The sequence below is a fragment of the Eptesicus fuscus genome, chromosome 14, assembly GCF_027574615.1.
Source record: "Eptesicus fuscus isolate TK198812 chromosome 14, DD_ASM_mEF_20220401, whole genome shotgun sequence".
NCBI lineage: Eukaryota > Metazoa > Chordata > Mammalia > Chiroptera > Vespertilionidae > Eptesicus > Eptesicus fuscus.
In genome coordinates, this window is record NC_072486.1 from 28,744,279 (window position 1) to 28,766,260 (window position 21,982).

General features: G+C 40.8%; 1 protein-coding gene across 2 annotated transcripts in view; it reads right to left on the minus strand.

Annotated features, from left to right (window-relative positions):
• The window catches only part of CDK14 (cyclin dependent kinase 14), a 513,399-nt gene that overhangs the window by 115,474 nt on the left and 375,943 nt on the right, over positions 1–21,982 (minus strand). For both annotated transcript variants that reach the window (XM_054726652.1, XM_008149228.3), the window contains one exon: positions 14,899–14,962. In XM_054726652.1, the coding sequence (XP_054582627.1) occupies positions 14,899–14,962 (64 nt within the window). The remainder of the gene's footprint in view (positions 1–14,898; positions 14,963–21,982) is intronic.

Below are 21,982 nucleotides of genomic sequence, written 5' to 3' on the forward strand. Positions count from 1 at the left end.
ATACACTATTTTAATTTTTTAGATAGATTATACAATAACCATTCTCTAAAAGTTTTTAGGCACTTAGTAATATACAGTGGATAATCCTGCAAATCAAGAAAATAGATGTAACAATTGTTATAAAACTCCATTAATATTCCATAGGATAGAAGTACCATAAATTATTTGACAATTCTCAAGCTGATGAAAATTTAGGTGGCTCCCTGTTCCTTTCAGCTTAAAAACAATGCTTTAGCAAATATCCTTGCACATCTATCTCTATACACTGATGCTTTCATTTCATCTCTGTTGGATAGATTCCCCAAAATAGAACTGCTTGGCAAATTGTATGTACATTTTACATTTAAAAAGACGCTGACAGGTCACTTTTCATTTTCTCACAAGCAATGAAAAAATAATGTTTCTTTAATAGTATGATTCCTGGGATGTAAGAATGATTCAACATATGCAAGTCAAAAATATATATCACATCTATAGGAAAATATCACATGATTGTCTCAATCAATTCAGAAAAAATAATTTGACAAAATTTAACATCCATTCATGATAACTCAATGAATTGGATATAGAAGGAAAATACCTCAACACAATGAAGTCCATATGTGACAAGCCCACAGCTAATATTATACTTAATGGTGAAAGGTAGAAAGCTTTTCCTTTAAGATCAGGAACAAGACAAGGGTGCCACTCTTACCACTCCTATACAACATAGTAGTAAGTGGAAGTCCGAGTCAGAAATTAGGCAAGAAAATAAGTAAATGGATAGACAGGCAGGCAGACAGACAGATAATTTGGCACGCAAAATGGAAAGAAGCAAAATTGTTTCTGTTGGAAGATGACAATTTTCTTTTTTTAAAAATATATTTTTATTGATTTCAGAGAGAGGGAAGGAGAAAGAAGGATAGAAACATCAATAATGAGAGAGGAAGAATCATTGATTGGCTGCTTCCTGCATGCCCCACACTAGGGATTGAGCCCGCAACCCGGCATGTGCCCTGACTGGGAATCAAACCATGACCTCCTGGTTCATAGGTTGATGCTCAACCACTGAGCCATGCTGACCAGGCTACAGATGACAATTTTCTATACATAAAATCTTAAAGATTCCACCAAAAAAGTTAGATCTAATAAACAAATTCAGTGAAGTTGCAGAAATCAAAATCAATCTACAAAAATCAGTTGCATTTCCACATACTGACGACTTATCCAAGAAAGAAATAAGGAAAACAATCCCATTTCTAATAACAAAACAATAAAATACCTGGGAATAAATGTAACCATGGAGCTTAAAGATCTGTACACTGAAAAATATAAGAAGGTGATAAAAGAAACTGAAGAAGATACAAATAAATGGAAAGATATTCCATGCTCATAATTGAAAAAATTAATATTGGTATAATGTTCATATTACCCAGTCATTTATCGATTTAATGTGATCCCTATTAATATTCCAGTGACATTTTTTATAGAAATAGAAAAAATAATCCCAAAATTCGTATGGAACCAGAAAAGACCCTGAATAGTCGAAACAATCTTGAGAAAGAAAAAAGCTGGAGGTATTATACTTCCTGATTTCAAACTTATTAGAAAGCTATAGCAATCAAAACAGTATAGTACTGGCATAAAAACAGACACATAGACTAATGAAAGAGAACAGAGAGCCCAGAAATAAATTTATGCAGATAAAGTCAACTAATATTTGACAAGGAGCCAAAATACTCAATGGAGAAAAGGCAGACTCTTCAATAAACAGTGATAGAAAAACTGGATATTCATATGCAAAAAAAACATTAAAAATAAAACTGCATACCTACCTTACACCACTTACAAAAATTAACTAAAAAGCCCCCCAAAAAACTAAAGATTTAAATGTAAGACCTGAAACCATAGAAAAAAAGAACAGGGAACCTTGCAATGATTTTATGGATACAATATACAAAGCACAAGCAACAAAAGCAAAACAAACAAGTAGGACTACAAGAAACTAAAAGCTCTGCAGAAAAAAAAGTCAACAAAATAAAAGGCAACCCACAAAATGAGAGAAAATATTAGAAAACCTCATATCTGATAAGAGGTCAATCTCAAAATATATAAAAGCTTTTATAACTCATAGCCAACAAACCAAAAAAATCCAATTTTAAAAATGGACCAAGGACTTAAACAGATCTTTTTTCCAAAGAATATACTCAAATGGCCAAGAGGTACAGGGAAAGGCACTCAACATCACTAATCCTCAGGGAAATGCAAATCAAAACCGTAATGAGATATCACCTCACTCCTGTTCAAATGGTTATTATCAAGAAGACAAGAGATAAGTACTGAAGAGGATCTTGTACATTCTTGGTGGGAATGTGAATTGATATAGCCCCTATGGAAAATGGTTTGAAAGTTCTTCAAAAAATTAAAAATATAACTGCCATAGGATCCAACAATTTCATTCAAGCAGGGGTAATAGTCAAATATTTAATAACCTGCAAGGCACAAGCATTGACCAATCAGTACAGAAACTGGCCACTGCTATAATGATGTGCATTCACTGAAGATCGGCTTGACTACAAATAGCATTGATCTAAAGCTATAGGCAAAAGTGCTCACCAACAGAATATCCAATGTCTGAATTATTATCTAGTAGATTGAATTATATAAAATGCAACATAATTCAGCTAGTTGGTGTAGAGCAGAAATTTAAAGGCATATTCTAGGTTTAGGATTAACTGACCAAGTAAGGAGAAATGGGAAGAATGGGTCTTTTAATAAAGGTTTTTAAAAAAGTTATTATTATCTAAAGTCTAGCATTTAAAAAGCAAGATATGTTTTAAAAATTAATTACATCAATGTCCTTGTAAAACAAATTTGATCTCCTTAACTTTGTACTCCCCACAAAGCAATTTTAATAATTTGCTATGATTTTGGGAGCAACAAGAATTCCATTACAGATAAAATTAATACAATCTTACATTTACAAGTAACTTATTATTCTTGGCAATTAATGACTATACATAAATATTACTTCTAAGAATTGCTTCTATTTAGAGCTTAACAGGATATGCTAATAGAATTTTTTCCCCCCGAACTACAATATGTCAATTTTAGCTGTGCATAAAAAGAGCCAAAATTGATAATAAAACATGCCGTATAAAAGATGAAACAATAAGAAAGAATGAAGTCATCCTACAACCTTCTCTTCAAGTCACATAAACTCTTCTTTTAGCAAGTGTCACCTGGGCACCTGCCCGCTGTGCCAGGTGTCGCACTGGCAATGGGCACACGGCAATGAGGAAGCCCGGGTTCTAGTTCAGTGGCACCGAAATGTAAATGCAGAATTACAAGCACAGGATGAAAAGTGCTGCAATGTGGATAGAGACACAGTCTCCGGAGAGCCCAGCGGCACAGCCACTCCCTGCATCTCTTTCTCTTCCAAAGGAAGACAAGATAAACTCAGACATCTGAAACCAGGAGGAACACCCGGGACCCGGTGTCTTGTATCCCAACAGCATCTTTCAGAGCTTCGCTGCTCAAGCCCACCACTTCCAACAGGGTCCTTTCTAACATTCTCTGCAAGGAGCATACATTACATTTACATTGCATTTTAAAAAAAAAACCAACCATTTCCATCACAAATAAAAAGAATGTTCCATTAGAACGAAAGCAACATCATTCACCGTGTAAGTTTTAGGAACAAAAACGGGTTAACATCAGTGCCCCAAATGAACAACAGGTGCGTTTAATAAAATAGCTCTTCATCTGCCGAGGAGGGACTGTATCACGTTATTCGAGTATTTGCCTATGTGTGTTTTACACTGGTCTTCCGTTAAGTTTACTCTCTCACTGGGTACTTCAATGCCGGCTTTCTCTTTCCAATTATGTTTAAACTAGCAGTTTAGGATGCTGCGATTTAAAGCAGTGGCTAACTCATAGCATAACGGAAGAGTGCAATTAATTTAAACCTGCAGGCTGATTTTTACCTTCTCTTCTTGCAGGGACACTGCAGAGGATGGTCACACACAGCAGGGGCCCAGGGAAGAAATCACTTGCTATGCAGCATGATGGGGATGGGGGACAGAAGGCTGGGAAGGTTTGCCCTCACACTGCCAGCCATGCTTGCACACTGCTAGTCATTGAAATTCCACGGCAAAACAACTGGAGAACAATGCTGCAGATTCTCAAGGCCCCCAGCTTGAAAGAGCTACACCTGAAGTGGCCTGAGGCACTCTGAGAGCTGCCTAGAATCCACAGGAGGATGAAACCTAAATTGGAAATTACTCATCTGCTTATCAGTATGGACTGTATGGTGCAGAGTATTTTGTTAATCTCCACATTCTCTTTTCACCAATGTTTTTTGTACATTATAAGACACTGCTGTGTTTTTAACTTCAAAAACAAGAAAACAAATAGTTAAATTAACCAACAAATAAAAAGACCAAGTATGTTCAAAGGACTTGAAAGGCTAAGCCAGGATTTGTAAACTCACATTTTTCTTTCTTTCTTTTTTTTTGGGGGGGTGGGGGGAGGGTTGATGGAGGATTGGAGGGGAGGGAGGTGAAGGAGGACTAGCAATAGAGGAAAAAATCATAAGAAGTCTCAAACTTTAGTATATCTTTTGCAAATGGATTTAATATCATACCATGTAAATAATACCACAGAATAAATATCAGTCAATATCAAAATGAGTATGTCCAAAACACCATTGGAAATATTGGACGTACTTTATAATTAACTCTTCCAAACCAGCAATTTTCGATGATGTGCCACAAGAGGCACACTGGTGTGCTGCAATAATTTTTAAAGCATGCAATATCTGACTATTTAGTCAAGGGCACTGACCTCTTTTCCCTTAGATTGTCAAATAAAAAAATGACAACAGTCAGCACAATAGCCATCTGGTGAGAATGAATCAAAATCATGCCTATTTTTGTCAGATACACACACACACACACACACACACACACACACACACACACACACACGTATCTACACTAATAAAAGAGAAAGATGCAAATTGACTGTACCTCTGTGACGCCCACCAGCCAATCAGGAGTGAGTATGCAAATTAACCCAACCAAGATGGCAGGTTAATTTGCATATGCAGGCACCAAGAAGCCGGGGGCGGGGCGGCGCCAAGTGGCCTGGGTCCTGGGGATGGGTGCCACACCCGCAGACTCCCAGGACCATCGCCAACCCCAGGAGGTGAGGACAGCCATGCAGCTTGACAGCAGACAGCAGGGCCTGCTTGACCATAGCTGTGGCGACCTGCGAGCAGGCAAGTGGGCCTGCAGGCAGCACCCAGCAGGGCCTGCTTGCCCATCGCTGTGGTGTGGAGCAGGCAGGCCCCGCAGAGAGCAGAGAACCATGGGGAGTGTGCCTAAGCTGTCAGTAGGACATTCCCTGAGGGCTCCCAGATTGGAGAGGGTGCAGGTCGGGCTGAGGAACACCCCCCCACACACACACACCCCGTGCACGAATTTTGTGCACCGGGCCTCTAGTATATATATATATTTTGGTGTGCCCCAGAATTTTAGTAATTAGCTTCTGTATGCCATGAAATAAAAAGGTTGAAAATCACTGCTCTAAACTATATATTCAACTACTCACAATTAAATTCCTTCAGACTCTTTTGCATTGAAAAAATGCATTGCCTTAGCAGCTCAGTGGATAGAGCGTTGGCCTGTGGACTGAAGGGTCCCAGGTTCGATTCCAATCAAGGGCACATGCCTGGGTTGCGGGCTCGACCCCCAGTAGGGCCATGTAGGAGGCAACCAATCAATGATTCTAACATTGATGTTTCTATCTCTCCCTCCCTCTCCTTTCCTCTCTGAAGTCAATAAAGATATATTTAAAAAATGCATTTACTTTTTCTTTCTGAGCTTGTACAAGTAGTAATGATAGAAGCAAAGAGCTATGGGCATCCTATTACCTGGCTGAGGTGGGACCTGAAGCCTCTCTCAAGAATACTTCCATAGAAAGAAAGGGTTCCAGTCCTTTATAAGGGTGAACAATGAACGTCGTCAGAAATCACTGGTGACATTTCAGAAAGTCACCCTAGTCACTTGTTTATGCAACAAATAATATATCTGAGTCCTTCAGGGTAGAAGGAATGAGTATTCATTCATTCTCTTACTCATTCTGCAAATATTAATTGTGTGCCTGCTGCTTGCCAGGCACTGTTCTGGGCACTGTAGATAGAACAGTGCACAAAACATACACAGTCATGAGTAGCCTATGTCATGGGAGCCAATACTAAGGGAATATCAACTGAGAAAACTATATTTACAAATGTTCACAAGATTTTGCCTTTCTATACTTATTAGGAAAACCAGGCCAGCAGTAAACATTTCAGTTGATATTCTGATCAAGATTTAAAATAGCTGGATTAAAACCATCTATAGTGCTTAGAACAGAAGTAAAGCAGAATTCATGTATAGTAGAAGAAGGTTTACCCCAAATAGAAGGCTAAGCTTGTTCCAAATATAGGGAATTTAGGTATCTCAGCTCCAAAAAAGCACAGGGATCCAAACAGGGCACTTTAGAAATTGCACAGTTGCAATTCACGGCTTTAAAACACTTGATATCCCCAAAATTTATGCTTGAGATATGACACAGCTCTAGTGTTACCAGCGAGAAGCTCTGATGTGACACATTAACACTGACCAGAATTGCACTGCCCTGTAGCTGGCACCAGAGTGGCTTCCCCAGATGCTAACAGTTGTCTTCAGTCCTGAAACCAGGAAACTGCAGCATCCTGACCAGCCCTGGCTGCAGCAAACCATCCTTCAACTCCCAACGGTGCGCATGTTAAAATGAGTAACCTTTGAGCAACTTTCATAAACAAATATTCTGCTATATTCCTTACACTCTGACTTCGGACAGCATTTGGTTTTTCTATGTACATACATATGTGGGCTTGGGAGTGTATATTCCCAGGTGAGGTCTTCTAACTATCCACACCTTTCCCAACCCAAACATCAGGAAACACTTCTCTTTCCATAAGACGTTTTCTCTAGAGAGGTCAAGTTTAATCAGTCAGGCATTTATTAACCCTTTGCACTCGCTTGCTTTTTTCTCGATTCCTTTATTCTAATGCTAACCGTGTCGAGTCACACTAGACATCCGAGTGCAAAAGGTTACAGTCTAAATTGTACCATTCACAAATCAGAATGGGTCTTTACGGCTCCCAGAAAAGAAAGGAGAAGCCTCTCTGTGTGTCCCCACCCACCCCTCCATCCAACTCGGCAAAGGGGGAAGAGATCAGGAAGGGAGCACTCAGAGGCTTCCCAGGGAGATGGGAGCTGGATAGAACCTGACAATCAGGCAGTCTAGCCATTTCATGTGACAAGAAAGTGAACTGAGGTTAGAAAGGTTGAGTTGGCCCAGCCGGTGTGGCCCAGTGGTTGAGCGTTGACCTATGAACCAGGAGAGATCAAGGTTCAATTCGGGGCCAGGGCACATGTGTAGGTTGTGGGCTCATTCTACAGTAGGTGGCGTGCAGGAGGCAGCCAAGCAATGATTTTCTCTCATCACTGATGCTTCTATCTCTTTCTCCCTCTCCCTTCCTCTCTGAAATCAAGGAAAAAGAAAAAAGAAAGGCTGAGTTGCCTGAGGCCGTGAAGCAGGCTAGTGGCAAGGGCTGAACCAGTCTCTGCTCCCAGTCTACTGCTACCAAAGAGCTGGCATACATAAGAAGCACAAACAAATCAAAGTTCCTTTAACCAGCAATAAAAATCTCACTTGCAACTTTATGACATTCTGGAAAAGGCAAAACTATGGGGACAGTAAAAAGATCAGTGGTTGCTAGGGGCTAAGGGAGAGGGCAGGATGAATAGGTAGAGCACAGGGGATTTTTTTAGGGCAGTGACATTACTCTGTGTGACACTATAATGATGGATACATGTCATCACACATTTGACCACACCCACTGAATGTGCAATACCAGGTATGAACCCTAATGCAAACTATGGACTCTGGGTTATAATGATGTGTCAATATTGATTCATCGGTTATAACAAATGAACCACTCTGGTGGGGGATATTGATAATGGGGGAGGCTATGCATGTGTGAGGACCAGGGGCATATGGGAAATGTCTGTATCTTCTGCTCAGTTTTGCTGTGAACCTAACTTCTCTAAGAAATGAAGCCTATTTTTAAAAACCTAAGCACACAAATAACACTCTCCTTGCTCCTAATGCTCTTTCCACAGGCTTCACGTGTCTTATGCTTTCAAGTCTAGGACAACAAACCTGTCTTGTGTACATAGGACATCTCCCACAAATGTCTTCCAAGTTCTAGTGACTTTAGACAAATTACTTCAAAAAACAATTTCAATCTTCACTGATACAGCTCCTAGGGCAATAGAAACTAAAGAGAAAATAAACAAATGGGACTACATCAAAATAAAAAGCTTCTGCACAGCAAAAGAAACCATCAACAAAACAACAAGAAAGCCCACTGCATGGGAAAACATATTTGCCAATCTTATCTCCAATAAGGGTTTAATCCCCAACATTTTTAAGGAACTCATACAACTTAACAAAAGGAAGATAAACAACCCAATCAAAGAAATGGGCAAAGGACCTAAGTAAATACTTTTCGAAAGAGGACATAAGGAAGGCCAAGAGACATATGAAATCATGCTCAAAGTCACTTATCATCTGAGAGATGCAAATCAAAATGACAATAAGGTACCATCTCACACCTGTCAGAATGGCTATCATCAACAAATCAACAAACGACAAGTGCTGGTGAGGATGTGGAGAAAAAGGAACCCTCGTGCCCTGCTGGTGGGAATGCAGACTAGTGCAGCCACTGTGGAGAACAGTAAGGAGTTTCCTCAAAAAACTAAAAATGGAACTCCCATTTGACCCAGTGATCACACTTCTAGGAATATATCCCAAGAAACTAGAAACACCAATCATAGCAGCACTATTTAAAATAGCTAAGATTTGTAAACAGCCTAAGTGCCCATCAGCAGACGAGTGGATTAGAAAACTGTGGTACATCTACACAATGGAATACTATGCTGCTGTAAAAAGGAAGGAATTCCTATCATTTGCAACAGCATGGATGGAGCTAGAGAGCATTATGCTAAGCGAAATAAGTAAGTCAGAGAAAGATAAATATCACATGATCTCACTCATTTGTGGATTATAATGAACAACATAAACTGTTGAACAAAAACAGATCCAGAGACAGAGAAGCATCGATCAGATGCTCAAACCTCAGAGGGAAGGTAGGGGAGGGTGGGAGTAAGGGGGAGAGACCAACCAAAGGATTTGTATGCATGCATACAAAGGACAGAGAGAGCAGGGGGCTGAGGGCAGGTATGGGAGTGTGTGTGTGTGGGGGGGCAATGGACACATATGTAATACCTTAATCAATAAAAACACAAAACAGAGAAGGGGAGCACACATAAATTTAAAAAAATATTTCAGTGCCTCAGTTTTCCTATATTACACACAGGGCTCATAGCAGTCCTTACTTTAAATAGTTAACCATGCATGTTCACTGAGAAAATGCATCTCAAGAGCCAATAAGAGTGTCTGACACATAATAAACATTCGATCCTTGTTGGCTATTATTACTGCCACAACTGTTATTAATATGCGTGAAAAGCTGAGCACCTGGTACAATTATGTTATAGATGTACAAGGCAGAGACATATGGTATATAAACGCAGTATTACTCTAGGGAGGGTAAATGCTAAGCTACCCTAAATATCCATCGTGAGGCAACAGTTAAATGAATAAAAATCACAGACACGTCGCTGCTCTTCTAACTCCTTGTGTGTAATTCTGTGATTCTACTGCCCTAGTGGAGAGCGAGGGCTGGCATTCTGAGAGAGTACCAATTGTCCTTTTTTACAGTCAAGAGATTATTAATTGGGTTTACAAAGGTGGCTCAAGAGGCAAAAGCATCTCTGTACACACATACTTATGTCCTTTTAAAATAATCTCCATTACAAACATTATTGTCTATTAGCTACAATGGTATGTTGAGAGCGCCGAATCAAGGACACGTGTAAGGGAAGAAAATTTCATCAGATTTTACAATTGAGCTAATAATTCATAACCAGTTTATCACCCTATTATCTGACTTGAATATTGGGGGGGGGTGTTTAAAATATTACTTGCATCTTAAATAATGAAAACCAAGATTTTTCTCTCTCTCACCTATTAGCATGTTATTACTCCATAGTCATAAAGTCCTCAGAAAATGGCTTAAAGGGATTTTAAAATCAACATTATTTTAAACAGAAATCAATTTGACTCATGTATTTTAGCCAGGAGTAGCCAACAAGTGTCCTAAATTAGAAGACCTAGTGGGGGACATTAGTTATTCAGCAAATATTTCCTCTCTTCTCTCTTCCCACCTTTGTGAGTGGGATACGCTTCTTTGCCCACTGATATTTTTTGTAAATGATGGGATATTAGTGGTACTGACTTTGGCATATCTGAGTTGCCAGCATCACTACTCTTACCCTTGGGGGCCATTAGCAAGTAAAATAAGAGTTATTTGTACATAAGCACTACATTACAGGACAGTCTAGTAAATGATAAACTACTAAGTGACTACTGGGCAGGGGGAGCATACATTGTGGATATGTGGGACAAAGTGATGATTCATGTCCCGGGCAGGACAGAGAAGGACCGAGAGGCACAGACCAAGAATTAATCACGCTACTCAGAACTGCATGCAATTTAAAACTTATAAATTGCTTATTTCTGGAATTTCCCATTTAATATTTTCAAACCTCAGTTGGCACAGGTAACTGAAATGCAGAAAACACTGCGGACAAGGAGGATTGCTGTATTTTACATTTTTGAGTGGTTATCAAGATTTTTGGCTATTTCTTATTTTCATGTTATAGCATTGGCCGTATCTATGACATTTCATATCAAGTCCTTGGCCAGCTAAGGACCTATGGGGGAAAAGCTGTCCCCATGTCTATAATATTACTACCAACTGGTGTGAGAATAACTTCTCCCAAGCCAGGACTTGCGATTACATGACTTTTAATTGCTTCTTGTCTGGGAACATTTCCTACCTCACCCCCCACCCTCACTCCAGAATTTTACAGTACCTTTCTTTTTTAAATTCCTGGATAATAATTTGTCATCCAATAGCTGTTAAATGCCTGTTTTGCTGGAAGCATTTAAGAAGTGATTGAAAGTATCAGACATGGAATCTACATGTTATTTCGGGGCCAAACTATTTAATGCAAAGTGATATTTGCGGTTTGATGTATTTTACTAAATACAGAGATCAGATCCTCTCTACTTTTCTGAGATGTTCTTTATAAAAATGATTGTCCATAAAGTACAACACAGGGAACATAGTCAGTAATATTGTATGGCACCGTATACGGTGTCAGCTGGGTAGTGGGAATATCAGGGGACCACTTTGTAAAGTATGATTACGTCCGGTAACTTATCGTTCAGATATACTTGCATACGTGCAATGTACCTTGTATGTGCCTATCTACAGGTTTTTAATATTTATACTAGCCAAACACTAGAAACAACCCAAATGTCCATATGTGAGGAACAGGTTAAATCCATGCCAGTGCGGCTATAAGAGAAGAGGGAAGCTCAAGGGCCTCCTCCGCACAGTGACATGGGAAGCCCTGGGACGCATTAGTGAGAAAAGCAAGGCCAAAACTGTGTTTAATATACGAAACATAAAAATATACTTTTATAATTTCTTTCATTTACGTAAAGAAAAGGAACATAAGAAACTAGCAAAATGGGGCCTGTGGTGGGGCAGTGATGCTGGGGAAGTGGTAGATGGGAGGCTTTGCTCCCCTTAATATTGTTTGATATCTTGAGTTGCTTAAATTTATTACCTACTCAAAAACTAAGCAAAACATGTCTGATCTATCAATCACACTCCTTGGTATTTACACAAAGGAATGGAAAACTTCTATCCACACAACAATCTGCAGCTTGATTCATAACCGTCCAACCTTGGAACAATTAGGATGTCCTTCAGCAGGTGAGTGAATGAATAAACATCCAGAAACAGAATATTCAGCTCTAAAAGAAAAAATCAGCTATCAAGCCATGAGGAGACATGAAGGAAACTGAAATGCATATTACTAAGTGAAAGTATAATTCCAATCGTATGACATTCTTAAAAAGGCAAAACTATGGAGACAGTGAAAAGTTCTGTGGTTGCCAGGGGGTGGGGGAAAGGAGAAATAAAAAGGCAGAGCACGGAGGATTTTTAGAGCAGGGAAACTACTCTGTGTGTTAGTATGATGGTGGATACATATCATTATACATTTGTACATATCCATAGACTATACAACACCAAGAATGAATCCTAATGTAAACTATGGACTTTGGGTGATATTGACATGTCAACGAAGGTCCATCAGTGTAACAAATGTAGCACTCTGGTGGTGGTGTTGATAATGGTGAGGCTGTCTGCGCATATATAGGGGCAGGGGTATATGGGAAATTTCTGTATCTTCCACTTAATTTTGCTATGAACCAAAACTGCTCTAAAAAAATTAAAGTCTACTACAAACAAAACAAAACAAACTATGTCCTCATCGCTCATATGTTTTGTTTTCCCTCAGACTTTCTAGGGCACTCTGTGGGGGCAGAATAAGGAGGTGAAGGGTCGATGGACCTACCACTGATCCCTTTATCCTCTTGGAATGTGCATCTTCTTCCTTGGAGTATGAGGTCCAGGCTGGGGGAGACTAGGACCCCTGATGGTTTGGTTACTGGACTGCATGAAAGGACTCATAGATAGGCTTCCTTTGCCTCAATCTAATATATTGTCTTCCCTTGACTCCTCTCAAGCCAACTCAGGAAGTATTTATCACATCTTCTCTCATCCTCAAACCTCAAGCTTGACCCATAACATCTTGCTTGTTTGTCAGCTCCCATGCCTTAAACCATCTGCACATGTTATTCTTCTGGATTCCTATGACCTATTATGTATCAAATGTCTATAGTGACACCTGTACATCATATTAATAACTTAAACACATATGCCCTAATTTATATATCTATCAGAAGAGTCACATAACTAATGCCTGTTTTACTCATCTGTATATATAAAAGGCTAATACGCAAAGTGTCCCCTCAGGAGTTCGACCAGGAGACCGGGAGTTCAACTGCTCGCTATGACGTGTGCTTACCACCAGGGGGTGGCGTGGAACAAAGCGAGGCCCTGGCCAGCAGCCGGAAGGAAGGCTCTGGTCGGCAGCCGGAAGGCCCCGGGCAGCCCTGATCACTGGCCAGGCCTAGGAACCCTACTCATGCACGAATTCCATGCACTGGGTCTCTAGTTCAATATAATTCAGGGAAACAAACATTTGTTGAACATCAAAATATGTATTATGTGCAGTCTCTGATCTCATGCAGTTTCTCAACCTGTTAGCTTATTTTCTACTATATCATATTACTTTCCAGTACATTTGATAAATGCTTTTGTAGGTTGTTGAGGAAGATAAATTCTATTTACACCAAAAACAACAAATTCCTCCATGTTTTCTGGTGCAGAAACTTGGTAGGCCAAATGACTACCAATATCAATTATTTCTTTCTGCACCCATCTTTATTCATTTAATTTTTTTCACAGTCTCCTTTGTCTTATTTCTTTAGGACTTTATATTTTAGATACTAACATGGGGAAGCTAACCTTCTTTAAGAGCTCACATTTGGAACATTTACAAATTTGTAAATGTTCTCACTTAGACTCACTATGGACAACTGGAGCAGTTGGAGGATGATTCTTGCTTGGTTGAAAAAAAGAAGAGAAAAAAAATCCATCTAAATGGTTAAGTTGCTATAGTCTTTTAGAACACAGAAGTTAGTAAAAGTTTTAGTAAAAGTACAGAGTGTCCTTGGGCACTGAAGAAGATAAAAGAATTCTCAGTACACACTCTATACTTTCAGAAGAAAAATATTAAGAATAAAAATAGTTTCCAAATTCAGTCATAATTTATTCTTGATGGTCCCCCAAAAAGAGGGGAAGTGGAGAAAAAGAATATACTTGGCCCCAATTACAGAAATTATTCATAGCTCTTTTCCCTCATAAAATAATGAACTATTAGATCTTCCATAAAATCCCTTTCAGTAATTTTATGATGGGTCTGCATTTTATAATACATGTTTTGTAACCAAGAAATAAAAACCCAACAACCAACAAGAGAATCATTTTATAATAATTCATTTCACTGATTTTTATTAAATTTCCAATTGCAAACCTTTCATCCCTCCTATAAAAGTTAAACAGACCAAGTTTGAGATTCTTCTTCTGTTTAATATAATCATTAAAGTTGAAAGTTTCTTGACTGCCACCTCCTGGTGAGCAAAAACCTGACAGTTCATTTTTACAAGTACTGCATTTTTCTCTCAGATTTTCCAGTTTAGGTGTTTAAATATTTTACATTTAAAAAGATTGAATGCTGTACAATAGGACATTCAGGACATTTCATCTGTTTAAAGTCAAATTCACTGACCACAAATTGCTAGTTTTTAAAAAGGAAATCAAAATGTGATGTTTTCCTTTTTATAATTGAATACTTTTCCTAGTATTATTACAAGAAGTCACACAGATTGTCACACCCCAATTTAAATTTTGTTTTTATAGACATGGATGCTAATCTAGCTGCTAATGAAATGAATGCTTACTTCAAGATTAGCCTGTCAAGTCAAATGAATTGCATCCCTCATGATGAAAATCTCTTATGAGGGATATCATTTATTCTATCTTTACAGGACAAATAAAATGTGAAAGTAAAAGATAACCCCACTAATATGTAGAATACATAATGACAAAAGTAACAAGAAATTTTCAAGGTAAAATATGAGCTTGAGGGGGAACATTTATATCTTCACCTCTTGCATATAGGAAGCATTTAGTCATTTGAAATGAATGAAACATACCTGGCTTAAAATGTGGTAAAGAGTGAACTCCAGGCCAAGTGTCCTCATTTGGCGTTCCAAGAACCTAGTGGAGAGCAGGAAATTGCGGAAACAGACTTATTATTTCCAAAGCACTCAAAATTCTCCAGTACACTGCATATGATGAAACCCTGGATTTTTTTTTTCTTTTCCATTATCGTGTGCCAGGAATTTTATTTCAGTAAAACCCAAACCCAGCTAAAGAGCCACCCAAGATGAATGTCTGTGCTTTAACATATGCAGCTGAATGAGGTAAGACAAGTGAAATCGGCTGCATTTTATCAACTCCAAACTTAATAAGTAGGTTTAGAACTCAAACGATAAGCTATCATCTTCATGGAACTGAATAAAGTATGCCCGTGCCCCTCATGATTCTTTCATGAGCTTTTGTCCTTCAGTCCGGTATCAGATGTCTAGTCATTAAACAGTTCTAAGAATCTGTCATTTCTCATCCCACATCCTCTGTCTGAGCATCGCCGTTTCAAAGAAGCAGGACAGACAGCCTGGGAGGCTCGCTTCTCTGCTGGCCATACGCTCATTACAGTTAACATCTTTAATTACGTGATTCATAGGTTCCTCGTCCCAAAATACTGTTCTCCCTGGACTTTTTCCTTTCCTTACCCGCACTTCTACCTTCTTCCCTGTGTGCTTTTCTATCATCACAATGTTTGATCTGGTTAAGGGAATTAAAGGGCAATTCCAGCTCCCATATAAGTGGGCACACTTCATTTGAATTTCCTATTCCACCATCTATGACTATTACACTCAATGGTCACGGTAAGTCACGGAGTGAGAAGAGTGGAGTTGAAGGGTTGAGAGCTCAGACCCGGAGACAGACTCGCTGCACCGCTACTTACTTACTAGTTATAAGACCTTCGGCAAGAAATCACCTCGCCGAGCATCCACCTCCTCACTTGTAAACTGGAGGTGATAAGAGCACCTCCCTCATCTGTGGTAAGAACTGTACCTGGCCTGCAGCCACCACTATGTCCCTGTTAGACAGTACTCAGAGCACCCACAGGACACGGGGTCAGGTGAGGGAGGCGCTGGCCATGTGGGAGAACCTAGTCCGCCTACTTTTTCCATAGTGACTCCTGGTCAGGAATCAATGCCACATGCTCTAACCCCAACTATCATGAATCAACACGAAGAGTCAAAGAGGTTAAAAATCAAAAGAGGCAAAGCCGGAAGCTGGCGAAATAGGAGGAATTTGAGATTCCAGGTCTCAAATTCATCTCTTGCCTACAACTCCTGGGACAATGGGCACAGAAAATACAAACTTGGCAGCTAGTGGCCAAAGGAAACGAAGAATTAAAAGTCAATTTTGGGCCAGTGGTTGAGTGTCGACCAATGAACCAGGAGGTCACTGACCAGTCAGGGCACATGCCCAGATTGCTGGCTGGAACCTCAGTAGGGGACATGCAGGAGGCAGCCAATCGATGTTTCTATTTCTCTATCCTTCTTTTATATATATTGACCTTTTTTAATATATATATATTTTTATATATATATATATATATATATATATATATATTAAAAAAGGTCAATTTTGCTTCTTATAAAAGCCTTTTTGGGAGACAATTTGGGTGCAATATATGATTAGAGATGATAGGGTACTTGTGCAATAGGAAAAGTGGGTGTGTGTTGTCTCTGGTAGCAGAATTTCATTTACATTAATCAACTAAGAAATTCTACCACCAAGATACTTTTAAGTTAGAAAGAAAAACAGGTATTCTCTAAAAGCCCAGAACTGTCTTTTACAAATAAAACAGTACACATACAAAATTTGTAGCCCACATGCCATCAACATTTAAAACATGGTTACCACATCTGTAAATAAGCATCTCGGCCCATTTTAATCTTAAAACAGCATGCTTTGATATGCTAAAAACTCTTGTACATATTCATTTAAGCAGTTTCAGCCTACCCCTGTGCTGTGGCTTGCACATCTCTTTGCTCCTTTACTAGTTCATCTCTTCACTGGACTAATATTTACTGTTTGTCACAGAAGACTGAGGGATGAGACTGAGCTCCGCCTTGAGGTGTGCCTACTCTGGTGAGGCAGATGAACAAAGGCACTGATCACCTACCTTCACCCTAAGTGTTCTCTCAGAGGGAGAGGGAGGTGAGAGCCCAAAGCGGGGATTGCGTGAGTCTACCTGAGGGCGAGGAGAAAAGCTACATTGGAGAGGACTAGTTAGTGGGAGAAGGAACACTGACTGGTTCTGGTTAAAAAGAAAAGATTATGTCAAAATAGTTTCTCTAAATACCCATGTTGCTCAGGCCCCAGAACAACATGGGTATTTGGAGAAAGTACATTCTTCTGGAATGCCTTGCCTCTAATTGGTCAGGTTAACTCCTATCTCTGGTTCTAGCTTCAGCTCATGCTTCATCTTTTCCTGAAAGACTTTCTGGATTCTCTGGTCCCAGTTGCATGGGTGATCTTGGTGATCTCCAAGGGCATTTTGCAGACTTCCGTAAGACCTACCTACTGCCTCATACTTGTTAGATTACTTATCTGTCTTCTCATTGGACCCTGGACTGCAGAGTGGAGACCATAGTGTTTGTCTTTGGATCCCTAGTGCCTACCATGTCCCATACACTCAGTAAATATCGATGGACTGCCTGAATGAATGAATGAATGAATGAACGATGTGTCTAATAACAGTGTGAAGGATGCCAGGGAGCTAGGGCCAGAACCAAATCCAAGGAAACTAAATTTTATCTGTTTCAGGTTTCCTCACTACAGATGACTCATTGGTGGGTTGTAAATTTTCATTTAAGAGTGTTGATATCAGCATTTTTCAAAAGAGAAAATATCAGAGGGCAACATACATGGTAAAAATACATAATGTTTTATGAAATCTCAGTTCAGGTTGTGTGTGTGTGTGTGTGTGCGCGCGTGCGCGCGCGTGCGCACGCATGCATTGTGAGTCATGATGTAAAATGCATTGCTTTCAGTTTAGGAGCCATTCCTTGGGGAACAAGAAGTTATTAGCTGAAATAAAGAATGCAGGCGATAAAGCAAGTTTGGGGGCTGAGGGCAATGAGTTAAGTTCTGGGCCTGTTAAACGTTAGAAATGCCTACCCATCAAGATAGGGGATGTGTAGAGGGCGGTCAGAAACACAGACATGGATCTTAGCAGAGGGAAAAGATCCAGAAAAACATTTGGAACTCTTCAGCATACGTGGTAGGAGAAAGCCAATGCCAAACCACAGCCACAGAATGGTCTTCCCTCTAGTCACATGTAAACAGTTCCCAGAAGACTGCGAATTCCAGGACTTGCAGTATCTGTTAGAAAAACAAGGGGGGCTCTCACCTTAACAGTAAAGGTGTACACTGCCTGACCCTGATCCACGAGGATCTAATGCCCTGGAATTTACTCTTCCAGGCCTGTCTATGCGCTGACAGGTACGGGTTTAAACCTCACCCATCGTGATGGCCTCTCTGAGGGGCAGAGGCAAACGAGAAAAAGGAAACGAGGCTCTCTGCTAAAACATTTACACATTCTAAACTTCTAGCGCTCAGAGTTCAAGAACTCGTGTTGGTCAGAAACATTGACTTATCTTCTAAATCATCTATCGTTTCACTAATTCTCACACTTACTAGACTTTGCCCTGAGGGTGCTAAAAATGAGTCCCTGGGCTTTCCCCTAAGAACACCCGTGGTTTAAGCAGAACAAGGAATGCTTATGGTTCTTCCCGGATCAGGGTCAGGGAGTCTCTGACAGAGGGATTCTGACCCATCAGACGCAGATACAACCGGCTCACATGGAACATACTGATGAAGCAAGTTTTGTGTTTTATGAGAGGGCATTCTACAGCAGTGCTGATGATTCCAAACCGACTTAGTCATGAATCTAAGGAAATGGAGAACATCCGAATAACTTCTATAACTTTTCAACAGAATCTGAGAGTCCACACATACATCTCTAAGATAATGATGGCTTCACAGAACCAGAATGTTTCTGGTTCCTTGGGGAGAAGTCCTAAGTGAAACGTGAAGAGGCTCAGCAGAGCTGGATTGGCTTATCACACACTCCGCTCTGAAATGGATGGTATAAAGTTCAAAAGTGGCCAGAGAGAAAGCACAACTTCCTAACTCTTATCCTGCCTGCGCGCTCTTGATCTAGAAAAAGAATTATCAAGTGGAGCTGGAATCCAAAACCAGGTTGGTTTGACTAGAAAGACTACACCCTTCAGAGCTGTCCAGTGCGTTCCCAGATCAAATGGAGAAATTTGACTGACTCAGATGATATTAAATGATTCATAGCCAACTGACTGATTCTAGAGTCAGGTTTTAGGTATTAGAAACTAGGCTTTTTCATTCTCTCTCTCCCTCCAATCTAACACACACACACACACAATGTATATATACATATACTAGAGGCCTAGTGCACGAATTCGTGCATGGGTGGGGTCCGGCTGGCCCAGCCCAATTGGGGCGGATCAAGGCTGGGAGGAGGAGATGGCTGGAGGTTGGCTGGCTGGGTGGAGGGGCTGCGGGCGATTTTCTGCTGGGCCCCGCCCAATTGTGATTGGGGTCCAATATGGGGTGTGGCCAGCCATGGGGAGGGGCTGTGGGCAAGGGGCCGGCCGGCCCCACCCCCGAATGAGGTGGGGGGTGCCAATTGGGGGCCAGAAGCCTGGGGGAGAGGCCATGGGTGGTTGGCCGGCCAGCCCGCCCTTGATCGGGGTGGGAGAGTCCCGTAGTGGGCAGAACTTATTAAAGGATACTTTTGAGAAGAGTAACGGGGAAGAATGGGAAAAGAGCAGGTTTGGGCAGAGGAATAAGTAAAGCTGCAATGCTGGCCAGGGATCAGCCTCAGCAAACCACATAGAGAGCTCTTGGATCAATGGGGAAAAAAGGAGACATATGTACTGATTAGGCTGGTTCGCTGGCCACAGAGGACATCATAGCAACCAGTCATAGTGACCAGGTGGTCGCTGGCTTTTTATATATATAGATACCTCTTCAGTGACTTAAAGGAAGACATAGAAAATTGTCTTACATTCTCCAATGACACAAAATAGAAGAGATGTATAATATTCTGATGACTGAGCTAGGATTAAAAAATACTTAATCAGATAGGAACAACTTCCTGAACATAACACAGAGAAACCTAATACCAATAAACGAAGTCTGGCATCTAGGTTCTATTAATTAATGATTTGTAGGGAGCGGGTATAGGGTTAAGCCTCGGACTGACCTGTTGGCAAAGCCACAAACAAATCCCAGTTTAGAGGGCACAGCCCTCTTAGCATAATTAAGCTCGACCTTATGATGCCCCCTAGATCCTATCTGGGTAGCTAATGGGCTGTGGGAGGTGCAGCAAGTGCTGCCAAAACAAGTGAAACTCACAAGAACATTGTAACTATGGTGACCACACCTTGTTTACCTCTGGCTATAAAATAAAGGCTCAGCTTGCCATTTGGATCTCTCTCTGTGGCCTCAGCCTGACACAGGAGATCCACCTAGACCCAGCTTAGTCTCTTTGTCTGTCTTTTCTAAATCCTTCACCGCCCCTCCTCAGGCTCACCGAACCCTTTGCTGTGCTGGCACGGCACAATGATTCAAGATGGGAAGACCTGGCTGGCAACAATTTGTGTAAAAAAAGACGCATGGCTATTACCTGAGTACAGATTCTATGAGACCACCCAGTGGAAATCAAAGGAGGTTGAGGGGGACTGACTTTAAGCTGGCCCACCTCCTTGTGTTCATACGCTTCCCCCTGAGTGTGGACGGGAATGGGGACTTGCTCCCAGTCAACACAATATGGCAAAGTGACAAGCTGTCACTTGCGTGATTATATTGTGTAAGACGCTCACTCCCATTTTGCTAGGAGACTCGCCAGCAAGCGGGCTGTTATGTAGTTAGAACACATACAAGGGAATGAAGGTGGTCTCAGACAACAACCAGCAAGAACCTGAGGCCTCCATTCAACAACCCACAAAAAAGTGAATGCTGCCACCAACCCCACGGGCCTGGAAGTGACCCCTCCCCAGCTGACCCTCACATAGGGATTTCAGGCCCAGTTGACACCTTGACTACAGCCCTGTAGGACCCTAAAGCAGGTCACCCAGCCCAGCAGGCCTGGGCTCCTGACCCACAGGAATTGTGAGCTGATAAATGTGTGTTGTCATTGAGTTTGTAGTAATATGGTTATGCAGCAATAAACAACTAATACAGATTTACTCACCGAGTCATATCATATACCAGGTGCTGCATGTAAAAGGGGACAATAATAAAAAGGCAGTCTTTCATGGGATGTACCCAGAAAGGTCATGGTGGGCCCATGTCCCACGAGGTGGACTGAAAGTGTGTACTCTCGATGAGATTGGGACAATGCCTGGAATAAACCAACGACCGTAGTGTCCATGGGGCCTGACTTAAGCTGTGCTGAGTCAGACAGGAAACAAGGGCAATGGGTGAGACATCAGTATGCAACAAAAAAGGGTATCTTAATGACACGAGCTGTATAAAATGGGACAGACAGCCTTATGAGGTGTAATCGGAGCTAAGGGGTGGACAGCACCACCTTTTACATTCAAATACAATAAGAATCAAGTCCTGCCTCCATAGACACAGGGTCATATGCAGTAAAATTCTGAGGTAATACTACAACAAACAGCTTGGGCGATAAGATGAGGTCATGCATTTACATCTACCTTTGCTTTTAGTCATCCTACTTAGGGCAGGTAGGGAGATGTGAGTTGATGAGGAAAAGGGTGTGACTAAATGAGGGAGGGTAGAGAAGGTATGGATGAAAGCTTTCCTTCCCCATTTTCTATCCAAAGTAAGTATCAATGTTCATTATTTTGCACAGAACCAGCAAAATCAACAGCAGATACCAAAGTATTTTCTAGTTGCATGATAAGCAAAATACAATGAGTGGCCAGATTATTATGATCTCTGAACGTATAATAATCTGGCCACTCAGTGTATATCCTATGTAATAAAAGGCTAATATGCAAATTGTCCCCTCGACCAGGAGTACAACCAGCAGGCAGGCCGGCCAACCGCCCATGTCCCCTCCCCCTGGCCAGGCTGGCCGGACCCCACCCA